At 38.5% G+C, this 20,249-nt stretch overlaps 1 protein-coding gene across 3 annotated transcripts in view; it reads left to right on the forward strand.

The window, feature by feature from the left end:
- LOC121965584 (neuroplastin-like) overlaps positions 1 to 20,249 on the forward strand; it is a 30,883-nt gene that overhangs the window by 8,723 nt on the left and 1,911 nt on the right. For 2 of the 3 annotated variants that reach the window (XM_042515752.1, XM_042515816.1), the window contains exons 2-6: positions 5,094 to 5,441; positions 9,499 to 9,673; positions 11,506 to 11,600; positions 14,881 to 15,014; positions 15,205 to 15,478. In XM_042515752.1, the coding sequence (XP_042371686.1) occupies positions 5,094 to 5,441; positions 9,499 to 9,673; positions 11,506 to 11,600; positions 14,881 to 15,014; positions 15,205 to 15,478 (1,026 nt within the window). The remainder of the gene's footprint in view (positions 1 to 5,093; positions 5,442 to 9,498; positions 9,674 to 11,505; positions 11,601 to 14,880; positions 15,015 to 15,204; positions 15,479 to 20,249) is intronic. The other variant, XM_042515882.1, reaches the window with a different exon arrangement.

Consider the following 20,249-nt stretch of genomic DNA (forward strand, 5'->3'; position numbering starts at 1 on the left):
CAAAAGATTGTAGGTGGAGTAAACAGTGGATGGAAGTCTGATCTACATTGTTGTAATCAGGGTTATAGTTTAATTTAGGCGGAGTGAAACTTTAAGGTCCAGTGTTTTAGGGGGATCTAGCAGTGAGGATTGCAGCCACCACCTGACACTGGTAACTAGTTTGAATTCCTCCTGCGTTAATTGTTTAGGAGGTTTTTAGTAAGGGTCGACAGGTTATCGGCCTGGCAGATGACTGGGGCCGATATTTGGCATTTTGGTGATTATGCGTATCTGCATTTTATTTAGATGATCACCAATAAAATAAATTATTAAAGTGCAAAGAAATTCATCATGGGATGAACTTTGACTTTGAACCTTAGGAAGCTATTTTTTATTCATTCATTCATTCATTATTTATTTAAGTTCTCAATTGACTTAATAAAAACAGTTGCTGAGAACTTGCTGTATATGATGTTGAAAGTTTCAGTTTTGATTAAACATCTGCTAAAGGCATTTAAACAAAGTTTGTGTTGGAGTTTGTTATATTCCAAATTCTAAATATTGCCAGATAATTTTTTATTTTTATTGTAAATGCATATTGGTTCCAAATAATTGGTATCAATATTGGTCCTGAAAAACAAATATCAATCGACCACTAGTTTTAACTGGGAGCCGATTTATCCGCAGAGGTCTCTTCCTCTCCAAAACAAATGGACCCATTGATTTAAAATGGTAAAAACACTGGATAAAGCAGTAATTGCTATCTACCGTGGCTGGCACAAAGACACAAATGGCCCTATCTTGAGCCAGTGTTTGGTTGTCCGCTCTAGGCTACTGTTGAAATATGGTAGTGCAACATGGCGGACTTCTTGGACTAGAACTTGCTCCCTATGTAGATGGAGACTGCTTATTCTAGGGTAATGAAGACACTTTAAGTTTAAGTGAAGCTTTTAGTCTACATGTCTTTAGTTCATGAGCACTGTTACTAAAAGCATTCAGGATCCCCCTGTAAAACGTCAGTTAACCGCTAAGAATATTTGGTCTGTTTGGTTAATTTTAGGGGACCAGAGGGTGGGCATAATGTTCCGGCAGAAGAGTGTTCTACCACTGGGACGGCATTGTCTCTATGAGCTAGTCTCTAGCTGGCTTACATTAGCTTTTACCTGACCTGGGTGGTCCGCAGTGCGGAGCGGCCGAGGAGCCAGTGGAGACTGAAGGCTAGGCAGTGGGCATGTTTCCATATGTTAACATGGCTGGCTGACTGTTAACAAAGCCAATGGACAATAAAATAAAGTCAAGACATTTGCATCACAAAACAGAAAAAAATTCAACCCGTCAAAATGGAAAGCTCTTTTAAATGCAGCACTAAAGAGCACTGGAGCACTGGACTAAAAGAAGATGCCCTTTTGTGTTTCACGTCTTTTTTTTTCCTCAAAAATGAACAAGTTGGTTAATGGGTGTTGGCCTATCGAAAGCAAAATTAACCAAAACTGACACCCTTATCATCAACTATTTTGTTCAGAGATTAATAGTAAAGTAACCAAGTTTACCAAGAATTGCTGCATTTATCAGCTGTATAGGTTTTAAGTTGAATGTCTTTGAGTTTAGACTATTGGTTCGACAGAAATATCAATGTGAAGTCATCATCGTAGGCTCTGTGAAGTGCATCTACAGTTTACTGACGTTTTTGGAGTAAACAACATATTGTTTAGCAGAAAATAAAATCATCAGATGAGTTTATAATAGAGACTTGCTGTTTGTTGCAGCCTTAAAGCTTTCTTACAGTGTCCTTGTACAGTAAATGAAAAGCAAGATGTGCCTACAATACTTGTAAAAATAATATACAATAGTGAAACTTTTATCATCATAACATGAGATGATGCCGTGCATTAAGATGAACTGTGCTCGTCTTTCTTCTGTCACCAAATCGCTGATACTGACCACTATTCATTGTCACTTCTTGTCTCGCCGCACGCCTTTGAAATGAATGAGTACCGGCTGGCTGCTTTGTGTTTTGTTGTCACTGCCAGTATAAGCTCCTTGTTTAAACAACACAAAAATTGGCCTGCTCATTGGCCGAGTGTTGTCTGTAGTTTGTTCTGTGGGTATTTCTCCATAGAGCCTCCCTGAGCTGAAATTTAAATTAAGTCATCTGTTCCCTTTTTCTGATTTAATTTGCCATCACCTTGGAGGGCATTCATTAATTATTTTTTTTCTTTAAGCAGATACTATACTGTGATTATTAACACTTATGCATGACTAACAATAGTTATCTGTGCCATGTGCTGAGCCAATTTACTGTCATACCCATAATCATAGTAAAGAACGCCATAGTAAATGTTCTGTCAAACTGAAATATTGCTTTAACAGTGTAGGCGGATAGGCTTGGATTCACCCTCTGGGATTATGTGGTGAGCTTGATGGGCCCAGATGTTTCCAGAGAAAAGAAACAAATGCTAATTACTCTGCATATCTCTAGGCATTGCACATAGCAACACAACTTGTGAGCACCAAATATCCTCAGACACATGAATACCGCAATTATTCTTATATTAATTTGCTATATTCTCCTCACATTTTCTCATTCCTGTCATCTAATTAATTTTCATATGGCTGTGAGTCACAAACTGGTGTCAAGCCATAGACATGCTAACATGGTACAAGCTAAAATCCATGTGTTGTTAGATATGTGAAGTATTTTGGCTGTACTTTGACAGCCTTTTTGAGTCCAGTGCTCAGAGAATAATGTACTGCAAACCTTGTGAATGGTATTTATTTTCACCATGCAGTTCAATAAAATTATTTAAATGAAATGGCTTCATTGTGAGGATGAGCTGAATGTAGCTGTTTACACTCCTTCCTCAGGCTTCCACGGGTTTATCTGTTCATGTGCTTATGATACATTACTTTGAGCAGGGCAGACAGATCTGGGAGGGCCTGTAAGCTGTTGTATTTAGACGCAGCACACAGTCTAACACTCAAGAGACCACAGGCTCTTTGTTCCCATTTCCTCTACAACAATCCAGGGCAGAATTAAGGCAATGTTTTTTTTGTGATTTATTTAAGCACATGTGGTTTACAGCTGACAGGCTGCAGGGGCGGCAGAGAACAGTGTCTGTGGTCCAGGTGATTTGTCATTAGATGAGCTTCATTAAGGCTGGCAGTGTATTGTTGGGCCAACTACTGATGTGAAACCGGGTCATGAATCAGACGCAGCATGGTAAGCTCACAGTTGTGGTAGTCGTGCTTATGGATCCTATGAATTCCACAGCACTTCATGACATGGCGGTAACCCCCCACAGATTAAATGCCAGGGGTGTGTTGTATTGGGGACATGACTGCATATTCAGGTTCCATGTATGATGTAAATTAAGTAAAAAGTGCTTTAAAAGCACAAATCAACTGTGTTTGATTCTGTCTAGACTATCCTATTCCACTGTGACCATATGTGAATTTTGAAAACCTTGCTCTTAAAGTCCAGCTTATCCAAAATGAAAGCTGGCTGACCTAATTTCTGGCGTTACCAGCAAGAGCTGATATGGATGAAGAGATTAGGTTTATACATACATACATACAGTCACATCTATTTGTGACAATTTCTGTGAATCGTTTTTAACAGGCATTTCAAGCTCTGAGGAAAAAAAAGATAAACCATGACAACTGACATCAGTATATGAACGTATTAATTATTGTGCAAGTAAAATATCTGTATGACAGCAGATTCAGACTTTTAAAACTGATGTTAGGATTTTTATTCAGTTTGTTTTTTTAAAAAAAGGACATTTAACATAGCTCAGTATCATGTACAAGAATTGTCTGGGTTTTAGTGAGTTTTCTCACAGCCCAGTGACATGCGCGATATGTGAACTGGTGACTCTAAATTGCCTAGGGTATGAATACAAGTGTGAATGTGTTGACCTGTTTGACAGACTGGCGACACGGTCAGGGTGAACCTACCGACCGGTGTGTGTGCTGGGATAGACTCCAGCACCCCGAGACCCGAGGGTAGTGAAGGGACTAATAAGTAGTTACTACTTGTGGCCTTAGTTGGCTTGGTTAGGTTGAGGCAAGAGGAGTGGGACTGGTTAGGGTTAGGGTAGGAATGTCATTATAAGCCAGTTAGAGGCAGAAAAAGGTAGAGCCACTCTTTCACCATTCTAGGATTCACAAATTTGCTAACAGGACAGACCGGTGTAGAATATTAAACAAAAGCATATTCACCAAAAACAAGTGATTTGTTCCTTTGATAGACTGAGGACTTTATTGCAGAGACAACCTACCAACACATTTGATGAAGGAAATAACCTGATTACACTTTTAGAACTGACAATGCTCACTTTAACCAGGAATCCACATTATTGTTACTTTTTAATTTTAGCAGTTCTGATAACTCTCAAGTGACAATAATTCCTGTGACAGAGTGGTGTCAGTGAGAGTTAAGCTCAAGGGGAACATTTCCAAGCCAGTGATTTTAACAAATTGTGATTTTCTGTGCCGTGTTCTTTTTCCAGCGCTGACAAATGCTTGGCACACTTATGGGAAGTTTTGATGTCAATGGGGTCAAGTAGGAGTGGTGCCACTGATTGTTGCTACAGAGTGAGTGTAGAAAAGGTTTGAGTGATTGTTCACCTACTTGACAAGGCTGTCTGATAAGCAAACCTTTAAGGAGACTGATTAAACTCAGTGAGATTGCGCAAATAGTTCTACCCTTCAATCCTGCATCCTTGCATTAATCTTTATTCAGATAAACGTGAAAGAGACAAAGAGAAACGAAAAAGAAAATGCACAAGATACCAGCATGATTTGCTGGCATGGACTTGGGACTGGCTGACAATGACTCTATCTGACAGTTTTATGGCCTTAATGGGCTAAGGAACCCTGATGTTGAAGTGACTGGATTTAGGTTAATCATTGACCTTTTCTTTTTCCACCTATCGATGATTTGAGCCTTGCTTATTTTTTGTTTGCCTTTAACCATCTGCTTTTGTTTGTTTGTATACTCTGATCCTATTTAATTTCCTTCTCCATACCTTGGCTTTTCCACACCTTCCTATTGCTCTAACTCTTTTCTACCCTTTCCTTCCCTGCCATCCTGATGCACTTTTCCTCTCCAGCTGGGTTTGTGAAGTCGCCAATGTCTGAGACTAAGCTTACGGGGGACACCTTTGAGCTGTACTGCGACGTGGTCGGTAACCCCACTCCAGAGATCCAGTGGTGGTATGCTGAGATCAACCGAGCCGACTCCTTCAAGCAGCTGTGGGACGGAGCCCGCAAGCGTCGGGTATCCATCAACACGGCCTACGGCACCAATGGGGTCAGTGTGCTCGGCATCACGCGTCTCACACTGGAGGACTCTGGGACCTATGAGTGCCGGGCCAGCAACGACCCCAAGCGCAATGACCTCCGACAAAACCCAGCCATCACCTGGATCCGCGCCCAGGCCACCATATCGGTGCTACAGAGTGAGTGGTCTATGTCCTGTGGTACCTAGATGATACCTGTCCTAACCACTCCAGCATGTAAAAACCTCTCAAGAGCCCACCCTCACCACAGCAGTCACGCCAGTTAGATATAAAACAAACACCAATTATGTTCTTTATTTTTAAGGGTTTTTTTACAAGTATTAATAGAAAAATATTGTAATTGTCTAAATCCAGTTAGCTAGTGGTTGCCTTTTGTCTTGTTTTTTTTTCAGAAATATTCAGTTTTGTTACTTAATTTAGTTTGGTAAATATTCATGTTCTCTTTTACTGAACTCAGTAAACTACCAGTTTCTCCCCAAATCTCTTGAGCATCTTGTTGTAAATGACCACAAACCCAGGACCTTTACCCAGTTTCTATCTATATTTCCTTCTTTCCTCTCACGCCAAACCTTTGTTCTTACTGTCTCACGTGTCCTTTTACAATATTTTGATCATTATCTCTGTATCCTGATTTTACCCATGTCCTATTCCTGGATTTATTTGTTATAACTTATTCCCTTAACATTATTTTGTGTCTCTTGCGTTACGTGAGTTGTTTTATTTACTTCAAAGGCCTGCCTGCTAAATGCAGTGGAAACCTAGTGGTGCTTTGAAGTAGTGGTGCTTTTGATTTGGCTTTCTCACTCTGGGCACAGTGTAAATGGGACTGTAAGAAGACACAAGGAGGGATCTATTTAGGTGTGAAAGAGTGATTCCTGCTGTCAAATCTTTCCTGATAAAATCAAAACATTTTCTGTTTTCAAATTTGTGTGTGGTAATCCAATAAAGGACATGACCACGCGAGGGCCTCGAGTGTCTCATGTCTCTTTTAGATGAGGCAGAGATTTCACTTCTGCTAAACACTCTCTCTGGACTTGCCTGTGCACTGTGTAACCTTGTGTCTTCTCAGCCATTAAGCGTGTGACTGTGAATCAGTAATGACATTATATCCTTAAACCCTCTGCTCTGTGCACACAAATATTCAAACAAACTGAATTTCAACTGGACCCTCCTAATCTGTACATGCTTCAGTGCTCTGCCCGCTGGAGCACAAGGAGATGTGGAATGTTGTTAGTCATAGTGAAGCTCTCTGAGAAGCTGAGAGGAGTTTGATCCTTGCTGGCTCCTCGAGTTGGACTGACCAATTTTGATTTCTGTCTGAGCACTATTTGATTAGGTGTAGGGCTTAGGCAATTTAAACTATTAGAAGAAATGCAAAAGAAAGTATATTAAATCATTTGCTACTTCACTGCCACAACTTATCAAATCTGCCATTTGAGTTCTCACAAAATATATTTTGTCATTACTGAGGAGTGAATGTTCTTTTTATATATACATGTAATATCCAAGTTATTACATGTATACAAGAGGCTATGCACAATAGCCCACTGATATGGATGTATTGTTTGTAGTTGGGGGAACATGCCAAAGTGTGATTGTCTTGTTTTTGGCCTTTTGTCTAATTCAGCTTGTGAAATATATATATATATGTGTGTGTGTGTGTGTGTGTGTGTGTGTATATATATATATATATATATGTGTGTGTGTGTGTGTGTGTGTGTGTGTGTGTATATATATATATATATATACACACATATATATATGTGTATATATATATATATGTATATGTATATGTATATGTGTATATGTATATATACACATATACACATTGTTGTTTTAAAATAGACACAAGGATGTATATAAAAATGCATATCCTTATTCATAATGAGTGGCTCCAACCATTTAGCTCAAACATGCGCTCAGGAGGCCCATGTTTCACTCTGTGCCAGCACAGTTAGTTTGACATCCCTCTGGCGTTGCACTTTTTTGTATTGTAATGTGCTACAATAGTATGATTTGAGGCCTGTCACAATGATAGAATGCTGCCCTAAATATAGACCTTGCCAAGTTGGTTACTGTGTCTCAGCTATTAAGTTTAAAAGATTTAATACATCTTGGCAAAATGTAGCAGAACGCAGCCCTAGTTGACAATAAATCAAATCTGGAACTAATATTAAAAAAGCAACACCCCTCATATAATATCTGCTAGTTAACCCTTTAACACCTGGACTGACATCAGTTGTCTAGTTGTGCTAATTTGATTTCTCTCCAAAACATAATGAGCAACTTGGCAAGAAATGGCCCAACAACTGCATTAAAAAATAATAATAATAATAATAATAATACTCAAAAGATGAATAAAAATTGACCTCAAAATACTATTAGATTTTATCAAAAAATGTCCAGAAAAATATATTTAATACTATTTTTATATAGTGTAAAAAATAAATCTAAATCTATATTTGATACTAAATTAATACTAATTATATATTAAAATTATGTTACAGAAGTATCAGTGTACATATTTTTTCAGCACTTTCTTTAGCTCATTAGTCCTACATTTTATGCCTATTTTTAGATTATTTTCTTAGAACTTTTTACTGATTTGTCTAATGATTTTTGCTTACTTTCAGATTATCTTCTTATAATTTTTTACTAATTTCTTGCTATGTTTTGCTTAGGTAATTTTCTTGTAACTTATTACTACTTGCTATTTTTTGCATATCTTCAGGTTATTTTCTTGCAATGCATTACGACTTTCTTGCTATTTTTAAAAACATAATTCAGGTCATTTTTGTGGAGTTTTTTTTTTGCTAATTTTTTGCTAATTTTGGGCCATTTCTTGTTAAGTTCTCTATCGCCTTCTTCCCATGTAATTGAAAAAATAAATCAAGCCAATTTACTCAGGTTTTAAAGGGTTTATTGGATACGATATCAATCTAAATACAGCCTACATTACAGTACCACCAAAAGGAAAGGGGGGTGGGGATCTTGTCACATTCTGATATGGCGTTACATTATCCAACAGTTACCACATTTTAAGTTGTGGTGTCCTACAAACAACCTTGTGGTGAAACTGCCTGTGGACCACTGTGCCGTTTTTGATAAATGTTAATTTATGTACCTCCTGATGTGTGTGTATGCATGTCTCTAAGATACTATTAATAGTACATGTGTATCCGTTAGGTGGGGGGGAGAGAGAGATGTGGGGGGGGGGGTGTATATCCCCTCAGCTATTGACTATACAGAATGGCAAGAAGAAGGTGTCATGAATGCTAATAGAAGTCACTTAATAGCCCTTCTTTCCTCTTGCTAGTGGCCTTGCAGCAACCAGTAGTAGGATTATGATGCTTCTCCTCTCTGCTCCTCCCCTTGGGGGCTCCATCGTTGCCATGGTTGGTCCGCCCTGGAGGAGGAGGAGGAGGAGGAGGAGGAGGAGGGGCAGGGCAGAGGAGGCTTCCTGCTCACTACTCAAAGCAGAGCAAAGGCCGCCTCGCTCTCAGATGACACCCCCTGCTTTCCTGAATGTCCTTGAGAAATGGACCCTGGTATTGTTTAGTAGCTAGTGTGCTTAGCAATCTAGATGTTGAAGTAATTTAGGCAGTCATTCAGCAATAATGTAAAATGTCAAAGGACTGTTAAGTGTTGTATAAATCTTCAGCCCAGATCTCAAAGTACATTGCTTTTTTTTTTAAAGCACTATATTCTGATGACATTTACAAGCAAGTGTAGGGTAGGCCATCTTTGAGAGCCCATCTAGTTTCCTCTGTTAAAATGAAACATTAAAATGTCCGCAGTTATCAGCCACAGTTTATCCTCTATCTGTCAACTATCCTCCTGGAGACTGTGAGCTTGTCCATTTAGAGTATTCTGAAATGCATGTATAAATTCAGTGCTCTGACAAGAGATAATCAATCAAATGACTATTTTGTTTTTTTTACAATTTCTCTTCTGCTCTCAATACTGGTCCATCCAGAAATACTACATTTTACTCTAAGCATAAATGGTTGATACAAGATTTCACAGCTGTTTCATGTACTTATTATGTCTTCTGTTTATTTGTTGTGTTCACTTTTGTCTTCATTTCATAGACACCCTCCTACACAGATCATATAAAAACAGCACACGGCCTACAGCTACTACAGCATGGGAGGAAGTGTTAAAACAGTATTGAGCCCCACTTCTGTGATAAGGTTTGACTGTCTCTGTCTTCCAGAACCAAAGATCAATGCCTCTGATCAGACCATCCTGTCAGCGGACACTCCTATCAAACCAGTTACGCTGCAGTGTAACCTCACCACTGCCCAAACTCCCCACAAGGAAAGCTTCTGGGTAAAGAATGGACAGGAAATCGCAAATACGCGGACAGAGCATAGGAACATAGTACACAGGTGACAAAAAGCTTTGCCTCTATAACCCATATGAACATGAACATTGTGCTATAGGGCCACTACTGACTCCTGTCTAAATGGCGGGTGCATAACCCTGCAACAGAGAGTGATTATAGACAGCATACAGGCATCGCAAATTCAAAAGAGGCGTGACAGGTGTGACATTGAACATGACAGCATTGGCCTCTGATGACAAATACGCGTCTGCAGCGCTTTACTAACGTGGCAATAACGTTACCCTCTTCTCAGAGGGTAAGGAGCTCTGAGATCATCACATCACATCATTTTCCCAATTTTTAGACATTTATGGCAGCTGTTGTACTTTTTTGAGTTAGCCACTAACAACTATAAGTTGCGTTATCAGCCTCCCGCAGCAGGGCGGCATGCATAACACGTCGTTAAATTGTCACACCCGTCCTGCCCATGGTCCTGTTCTGTTTATACAGACACCATTTAAGTGTGGAACATACTGCAAGCGTTTTTGCAAGCTACACTGCTTGCATGAGCACCAGTGGTCAGGTGTGTCTCAGGCTACCAGTGCAGTGTGAACACTGTGAGCGTGCAAGACGCAGCATTTCGGCAAGGCATTAGATGCTGTTACTACTTCTCATGGCCGCATAAAGGCGAGACAACTCTATCCCCCCATTCCTCAATTGTAGTTTATATAAAAACAGTGAAGCGGCATAATGGCGCGTTTTTTCCACCTTAAATTGGCGGTGCAAAAGGGGCTTATGTGGTAGATAGAATATACCTTGGGAAAGAGGAAATTGCCGCCAGCAATGGAAAGTGAATAGGAATTTATTTACATTTTATCTAAATGTGGTTATGCATGCATGCAAAAAAATAACAACAAAAAAACAATCCTGGGGTAATTTTGCATAGTTACATCTTGGTCTCAAACATGGTGTCAAGAATTTCATGTCAGACTTTTTTAGAGAGCAGGACCTTGCTGAGACAAAGACAGTATACTGTTTGGCTCTAAGTTTGAAATAGGAGTGTTGCTCACATTTTCAGATATGATACCTCAGGTTTGTTGTTCTGCTTGGGTAGCTCACTGTCAATATTGGCCTGTAAATGGGTCAGACCAGAGACCACAGTGTTGCAAACATTTTTTTCTATTAAAAAAATTGTGTTTTAAATAGACACTGCAGAGACAACAATTCATCAAAACTAGATTGTACACGCATCATCTCCAAGCAGTCACCGAGGCAATCAATAAATATAATTTTTCCAAATGTTGATGGAAAAAGCTTTGCTACAGGCTTTGCGTTCTTAATCATTAAAAGTTTTAAATATCTTTAGGCTGCCATTGATTGAGATCAGTGCTGAGGTTACTCCTGGCTTTCTCACACATTGAAATGAGAAAAAATGCAGTGTGTAGCTGCCTTAAACCAAATATTGAACTATACCTATGAATTTAACTACATAAGAAACTATCATACCCTGAAGTACCAACTAGTTGTTAGTTCCTGCTGTCACACAGTATAACCATTGAAGCACAAAGCTACTGTCGCCCCCGTAGACATAACACAGACTCTCCCTAGCCACAAGATAAGACCAATTGGTCACTTCCTTGTCACATTACATCAGTGATACTCTGAGGATTACAGCTAAAATGCCCATGGTGCCCTTCCCTGCAGAATCCAGAGCTGCTGTTCCGTAATATAACAGCATAATGCCAACATTTTGTCTCCCATGGCCTTATGAGCCCCTCAAGCTTTCACTGCTGTAGTCCAAACTAATTACTTGAGTTAAACTGAAATTAGCTGACTTTATTTACTTGACTGGTGAATGAAAGTTGTGGAATGAGTGTTTTGTTTTTTTTGTTGTAGAATCCAAAAACCACGGGCAGATGATTCTGGGGAATACATGTGTGTTTACACATTTTACATGGCACCGAATGCAAATGCTACTATTGAAGTAAAAGGTAAGATTTCTCTGACATGTACATCTTTCTTACATGCATGACACAAATATCACTTTTTCCAAAAAATCTTACAGATATTGACAATATCTGACAGATATTGGCATTTTTTGGCATTAAAAAATGCCAATATCGATATTTTTATTTTCTCCATGATGCATCTAAATTGTGAAAAAGCCAGTTTTTAGCCTTTTTTTGATGGAGAGATAAAGGTGTCCTGCAAAAGTGAACCCCCTAAAGGCTGTGTGAGGAGGGTCTTTGTTGACAAAGAGGTTTTGAATTCATCCACTTCAGTGATGATGATGGGGTGCGAACCTGAGGCTGTTGTCACTCTTGGCTGTCACTGAGACAACAGTCGAGCAAGATGGACAGGCACTGCACATGCTTAATAAAGCCTGCAGACACAAAGCCCACCAGGAGGACTTCTCAAGAGCAGATATACACTCAAGATGATGATGATTTACGGATTGTACGTTACATTTATATTTCATTTAAAAAAATGATTGAAATAGAAAAGGTTAACTGGGACATAATAGCAAAAAAAAAACCTAACCAAAGACCTACTGTGTTAGTTTCATTCAAGCTGACAGCAAAGCCATCAACATGAATAAGGAATCTTTACTGAGAAAGGGCAAGTGAAACCCTGTTCAAGAGAAGCTTGGCTGTGTGTAGTGCTTAAGCCAATTTGCTGTGGCATGGCTGTGGAGCATACTGAGCATGCCCTGACTCTTATTCCACGGCTGTCTTAAAGCGCTGCCTGATTGCATAACATGGGTGATGACCGTGTGTGTTCTGCTTTCACTGGATTGTGAGATGATGGGACTCATCGCTATTCAAACTGAAGTATCCTAGCCGTCACTACACTGCAGGCCTGTGACTGTTGAGCTTGCTTTCTGTCCCCTGGAGAAAAAGTCAGCCTTTTAACTAAACTGATGATGCATGCCCTTTAAAAAAAGGGTCTACATGCCATGTCTAAAAAAAATATTGAAATAACAGAGTGTTTTGACGTTAAGAGTAGGTACCGTTGCTGGATCTAAACAAAGCATTTCTTCAGTTCTTAAATGCTCTTGTGATTTTCTAGAGGTGTTTGAGATCTTTTGTGACCCAGGTAGCAAGCCCACTGTTATGCTAGCCAGCTTTGCACTGCGCTTCTGGCAGCAGTTCACTGAGATCCCTCGCCTACAGTGTCCTTGGCACACTCATCCTTGCAGGACTCAGCTCAGAGGCAACAGATGGAGGGTTCTGTGATGTTGTAGGATTAAGGCTCTGAATCCGGTCCCAGCCATCTCTGTGGCAGCAGTGGAGTTTATTGTCTGTGATACTAAGCTTACCACAGATACATATTTAGTACCTCGTATTTCTTGAAATTTAGTAAATGTTGAGCATGTTTTTCTATGAAAATGTTTAAACGTGCATGCTCATAATTCCACATTTTCCGTAAGAAAACAGATGCTGATTTTTTAAGTATTTTAAACATTTTTCAACAAATTCTCACAATCAAAAGCCACCAAGATGGAAAACAGTGACACCACCTACCGAAGGATTTGATTAAGAGGCTCTTAAACATTTGATGTCATTATTTCTTTCTACTCTGACAGCTTTGACCTTGCTCATCCTCACACCTCCTTTTGACTCTCATCCACCACTTTACCTCTGTCTGGCTCACACAGATTAATAATCACAGCAATCATAGTCAGGGGTGTGAAATGGAGGTTTCTGCCCGTTTTGGCGCCACTCTGAGGGCTGTCTCTGTGCTGTCTGTCACTGACATAATACAGTCAGGATAAGGCATAAATGATTCTGGCCACTCCCCCTGCTCAGGGAGCACGTGTGCACCATAATTAGAGCGAGGTGATGTCACCAAAGAGCTCCGACCCCTCCTGCTCCATTATCCATGCGCAGCTGAAAAATGCTCACTCCAGGCCTCTCTCCCCTTATCCTGCTTAATTGCATGGAAGGAATTATTGTAATTTTGGGGATTAGTGAAAAAGCAGGAACAGTTATCTGACTGATGCTGTGCAGAGTCGGTCTGTGTCTCACCTTTGGGAAAGACCACGTTCTATTGACGGATCTGACTTGGCATTTGTTGCTGTGCTTTATGACATATGCCAAAATTTATTAAATTCCTAACCTTTGTGCTGTATTTCTGTTATCAGTATAGTCATTAATCAGGGACAATTCACACAGTTTTCTTTGGCTCAGAAGCTCTTTTGTGGAATTCACTATAGAAATATTTTGAATGGGAACATCTGGAAACACTCATATCATACCAATTCCCCTCTTCCCTGACCTCATTATGAATTGCATTGAAATGCTTTTATCTCTTCCACAGTGATATTCCCCATCACTGGGGTTTGGTAGTGTGTGTATATGTGCTCAAAGAATAACGGCACACCCAAAACTATACTTTTTATTAAGACTTGTACTCCTGGGCGAGCCTCTTTTCTACTGACTCAGTGAAGTTTTACAAAGAGAGTTTCTTTTTTGTATCTTTATGAAATGCTGAAAAGTCTTACTGGAATATTTTGTCGTTATTTTAAGTTTATCGGGTATCTGCTACTAAAAACTATTAGTATCTACTGAATAAACAAGACCTCTTTATATAACCAAGTCTTTGACTGCACACCTATGGCAAAGACTCATGGAAGCTGTAGTCTCTTATTTATTACTGCTATATTATAAAGTTCAGAGGTAGATACCTTATCTTAGGATAAAAGATCAATACCCCCAAATCATGTTTTAGCTTTTCTTTTCAAAAAGAAATAATAACAATAAAACAAACCTATGAGTAGGCTTTCTTGTGTGAAAGATGGCCCTAAAACGTAGAAAATATGGTACATTGCAAATTCCATACCCTCTGTGTGAATTACTGTGGAGTACATATGAAGTACAAGGTACAAGGTACAAGGTAGATTTACTGTAATTTTTCTTAAACTTGGTTTAAGAACAAATGATAAAGTAATACAGGACTTTAATTATCTAAAGGATACAATGTGATGCATATGAGTTTTGAAAATATATGACAGATGCCGACTAACTATGCTTCTTCTTGATTGCTGTAGCTTAAAGATATGAAATTTTTCAAAGGAAAATGAGCTGCTTCAGTGTATCTACCCCGCTATAGAGACTACTAATTACACTGCTCTCTCTTAGCCGTAGCCTAAACAGCCAATCATGCTTTCCTTATTCATGCCATCTGGTAGGAGTTAAAACATGCCTATGAATGTCTTACTTCTGCCAACTCAGCTATTGATCATTTTATTTATTTTTTTTACCTTTCTAGCAAAGCCTGATGTCACTGGCCACAAGAGAAGTGAAAATAAAAACGAGGGGGAAAATGCAATGCTTTACTGCAAGTCTGTCGGTTACCCACATCCCACTTGGACATGGCGTAAAATGGACGGAACATCCTACACGGTATGTGTGCACATTATATAAACTGTATAAACAGTATACTATACAATGATTACATAAATATAAACACTGAGGAACAGAGAGAGAGAAACATACAGACACAACAGAAAGCATGTTGCGTATCTATTCTAAATTAAGCATTTCTAACATTTTCAATTTAATCAACTTTTGAGAGATGGTCATTGTGTTCCAGGACATTGACAACTCCACTGGACGCTTCTTCATCACTAACAGAGAAAACTACACAGAGCTCAACATACTAAACCTGGATATAAATACCGACCCTGGAATATACCAATGCAATGCCTCTAATGTGATTGGAAACACTGCTCAGACCACTATACTACGGGTGCGCAGCCACCTTGCACCGCTTTGGCCTTTTCTGGGTGTGCTCGCAGAAATTATAATACTAGTAGTCATCATCGTTGTGTACGAGAAACGCAAGAGGCCAGACGACTTTGTTGATGGTAAGAAAACCTTTTCTGTTACTAGTAGGAGGCATTGATAAATAATAATATTTAAAAAGTAGAAAGTAGATATATTATTCAGATAATTATTGTTATTATTATTCATAATATTGTTATTATTGTTCACATAACAACATTGCAATTTTATGTTTTCGTTATGTTTTAGTTTGGAGTCTGATCTTTGCTATAAATGTATTGCAATATTTTAATGATACATTACCTATGTACTGTATGTACATACAGCCCTGAAACTGAGATTAAAACTAAGACTGCTAATTATGGTGGAACATTAAAGGTACAGAAATTACCCGTTTTCCCTCTTCCGAAAGGACAATAGCTATAAGATCAAATGTCATCAAAAGAGGATCATATCAGATCTTAAAGGGACAGGTCACCCCAAAAAATCAAAAATGTATATCGCTGAGTGTTGGAAATATCAGTTAAAGAGATGTCTGCCCTCTCTTGAATATAATGGGACTAGATAGCATTTGGCATGTGGTGCTCAAAGCACCCAAAAAATACATTTGAAAAACTCAACAGCAATGTCCGTTTGCAGAAATCATCACCCGGTTACTCATGATAATCCACAGACTTTGTTGTGAGCAGCCTCATAAAGGAACTCGCCAACCGCATCACGTCACAGAAGGAACTGTTGTCTTCACATGGACAAGAGACTTGTGCTCAGCAATAATGGCATTCTCATCAGCTAAGCTGTAACATTAGCTCGCTCAATGGTGCTAAGTTAGCTAGCAGAAAATGCACACTTCCTTCAGCTGGCAGCTGTAGTTAAGTAGACAGGAAATAGTTCATACATGAAACCGCTCACAATAAAGGCTTTGGATTCTCTTGAGTAACCGCGTTATGATTTCTAGAAAGAGATATTCTTGTTGAGCTTTTCAAATGTATTTTTTTGTCACTTTGAGCACCACAAGCTGAGTGCTATGTAGCTCCGTTATATTTAAAAGACGGAAGGTGCCTATACAGCTGATATCTCCCACACTTGGCACCTCACACCAAAACAATCTAGAAGTATTATCGGTAAGAAGAAAAAAAATTGTTTTATTTTGGGTAAACTGTTCCTTTTAAGTTACAGAAATATTTGCAGACCCAAGAACCACAAGGTCTCATTTGCTCTCAGAGGAGATCTGTAGTGGCCAGCTGACTATGAAAGGACTTGCCTCCTTGCCTAAACTGGTGTGGCAAATGGAGAAAGGAAAAACCTTTTCAAGAGTTGGCTACATGTGCGCTGTGCTAATGGCAATTGTAACAACACATTTAGTTCCATGTTGAAAGCAGAATAACAGTGTTCATTTATATCAGGTTATCAGCCTTCAGCTATAAATCATATCCATCCGACTATATAACTTAATTGGTTACTACTCTTTCCCCCTTTTTTCCAAATGGCAACATATTCTAAATGGGTGGTAAGTGAGAAATCCTGCATGGTTTCAGAGATTTTATTTCTTTCTGTCAATTTGTATGTTTTTATGAGCCTCCGGTCCATCCAAAACATTTTGATCTCTGATGAGATATTAACACAGTAAATTATGTTTATTTTTAGACCAGTTATGGTGAAATGAACACCTGTCTTCATTCATGTTCTTTTTCATTAGGACGTTTCCACAGATGATAGTCAAACATTGGATTAATTTGCCTAAACCTCCAAAGAGCCATTATATTTAGCCATAGTAAAAGCCCAATCAAGATTTTTTATAAATAAACATTCTGTTTCTCAACTGGTCCTCATTAAAAATGCACATATTAGCAATCGTAATATCACAGTCCGACCTAACTATGTGAGTGACAGAACTGAAAAACAATTAAAGCCCAGACCTTGAGGTTTAGGAGTGACAGATATATTAATCCACTTTGTCAATATTAGCAAAAACATTGGCAACTGATGAACATTCCTTAAAATTCAGCTGTACTTTAACATATTCAAATCCAAACCAAATGGATGCCTCAATTCAGTTTAATACATATTTGGGTAACTGTAGCCCCTGCTTGATGAATATACCCTGCTCTATATTTCTTATGTAAACTGGCATATAATCTTAAACAAAAATGTTAACACCTTCAAGTTAAATGTAATATTGTAATTTATAAAATATTAAAGTCTTTTTAGACAGAGTCACCCAAATAGTCTATCCAGCCTAACAATATTAGGACTGTAAACTACATAGCTACCTAACTGTTAAGAGTACAAAAAAAAAAAAAAAAAAAAAAAAAAATCAAGGGCAGTTTCTCTTGTGGCCAATTGAGGCTACAACTAAGCATCCACAGTCTGGGTCTGAACATTATCCCAAAAATAAAAAATAAAACCACTAATGTAGACAAAACAAATGCAAAAGTAAACAGGAATGAAAAGGAAAAAAAACATAAATAATTAATTCTGAATCCATTTACTCACTCTTTGTTGATTTTGTCAACATACATAACCAATTAATGCATTTTTTCCAATTTATTTCAGTCTTAGTTTTGTCCAGTATTTCCTCCAAAAGATCAGCTTTTCCATTTAACAGTAGAAAAGGCCTATGCTGCAGGAGGTAGACAAAACCGCACGATAAGAATGTGACAAGATGAAAATGTCTCGAAAGCCCAAGGGCGTTTCCAGTCACCACAGGTTCTGTCTGACCTCTACTCGTGTGCTTTCTTTTCATTTCGGAATAAAACATGAAGCAAAATACAGAACCGCAACCACTAATATGAATCACTCCAACTGGGCAACAGTTATACTCGACACTCTAATACAGACTACACAAACAGAGCTTCAGGGTGCATCCTGCTTTTCATTTACTGACTGTGAGAGTCGTTGAAAATACAAACTGTAGTCCACACAAAATAAGATTTTCTCAGTCAAATGTATAAGGAATATTAAGTGGATAAACCTGTCTCGAAGTTTTCATCACAGGTGTTGCTGTTTCTCTACACTTTGTATATACACTTTACCCACAATCATTTAATAGGGAAATACTGTTATTATGTATGGATGCTTCATTAGCTACTTATTAACCGTTTGATTATAAACATAAGTAGCAAATACATTATGTAAACATTAACTGACATTTTCAAATATTTATTCAAGTTTAACTAAATACTGTTGATATCAGTTCATAATAGCAACCAGAATACATTTCTAAAATTTGAGATATGTTATTAGCTACTAAGCATTATTTATTGTAGCATTTATTTCTTTACCAACACTACAGTCTTGAACTGCATTTTTAATCATCTGTTATCTTTATTCAATTTACATTACTCAATCATATAATATTATTTGGTTATGACCTGTTAAATTAATGAATTACTTGAGCATTAAAAAAAACAAAAAACAATCCTTGCTTAAAATACATACACACACACACTCATGGACATACACAAACCACACAGCTAAAGTGAGCTCCCTGCATGGCCTCTAGTTTGGTTTCATCTACCGGAAAAATGAAGCGATTAAGGTGGATTATATTTGCCATGTTTATGCCATTCAAATCAGGAATGAGGACTCCCTGCTCACGATGCACAGCCTCTCTAAAATCTCCTTTTAGCTTCCCGTATTCCCGGAGGTTTTGGCCCCTGTCTGTGTGCATTATGAATTCTGGTCTCTTGATGGCTTAGCTGTGTTTGAACACTTTTATACTCCAGAGCCAAGGGCTCTGAGGCAGAGGCTGACATTTCTATCCTGTGTTTCAAAACCAGTTGCTAAAATTGCAGATTTTGCTGTGTGATGATTCGCTAAGTAACAGATCATTTTATTTAATAAGGCAAATTTTAAGCTAAAAGCTTGTGCCCACACGCAGCATCTTTTGAAGATGAAGTATAACTGATGCAATCAGAACTGATGCACTGAAATGGTTATTATCAGTGTTCAACCATCACTCTCACGCAGCAACAATCTGTTATTTGTTATGTGCTTGCAAGGTCATTATAGTAAACATAGCTTTTGTGGTGTTTACATATGAGGTGTGAAAACAGTGGGATATGCTGACAGATGTTCCTCCTCGAAGTGATCACAGAGCCATGTTTTTTGTTTAACATTTTAACTGCCATAATCTGGTCCACATTAATGCCATGGAATGCTGCTAATGCTGCTTATCTCCAACTTATAACTGCATGGAAAATACCTCACCTTGACTGGTTACTTACCTGTTGACACATTTTCATCTGTATGCCAAACACCAACCACCATGTCAACCCCAAGGCTGCGGGTTTTGAACTAACTTGTCACTCAATGCAACAATGTTCACTATTACTCACCAGTTTCTGCAAGTGCCTTTTACATCATAATGTATGTTATTCATTGCACTGTTGTTATGGTGAGAGAGTGTGACAATTTTATATCTTGGCACCACTGAGAAAATTATTATGCAAAAAGAGCACATTTTTATTAACTTGATGTAGATAATCTGAATGGAATTATCACAGAATAGGAGAGATATTAACCACTGTGTGTTGCAGGGAATTGATGCTGCAAGAAAGCTTTGAAGGGATTCGTGTTTTCATGCCAAGTCAGTCACAATGTCACACTCGTGTACCAGGCTCTTTAAAAATCACTATGAAATTGCTTGGTGTAATTAAAAGATGGCTTTAAGTGAGCCATCTGTAACCCTCCTACACATATGCTCAGGCTGAAATGAACACAAACCCCATGAGATTGAGATAGCATGTGAGGTTAAGTTTAGAGCGCTTGTCATTAAAGATGTGGTTATTCAAAAAACCATGACAATTTTTTTCACATTTTAGCCCTTCTGCTATAAGTATGCCACAGCCTTTA

This window comes from Plectropomus leopardus, chromosome 1 (genome assembly GCF_008729295.1).
Source record: "Plectropomus leopardus isolate mb chromosome 1, YSFRI_Pleo_2.0, whole genome shotgun sequence".
Classification (NCBI taxonomy): domain Eukaryota; kingdom Metazoa; phylum Chordata; class Actinopteri; order Perciformes; family Serranidae; genus Plectropomus; species Plectropomus leopardus.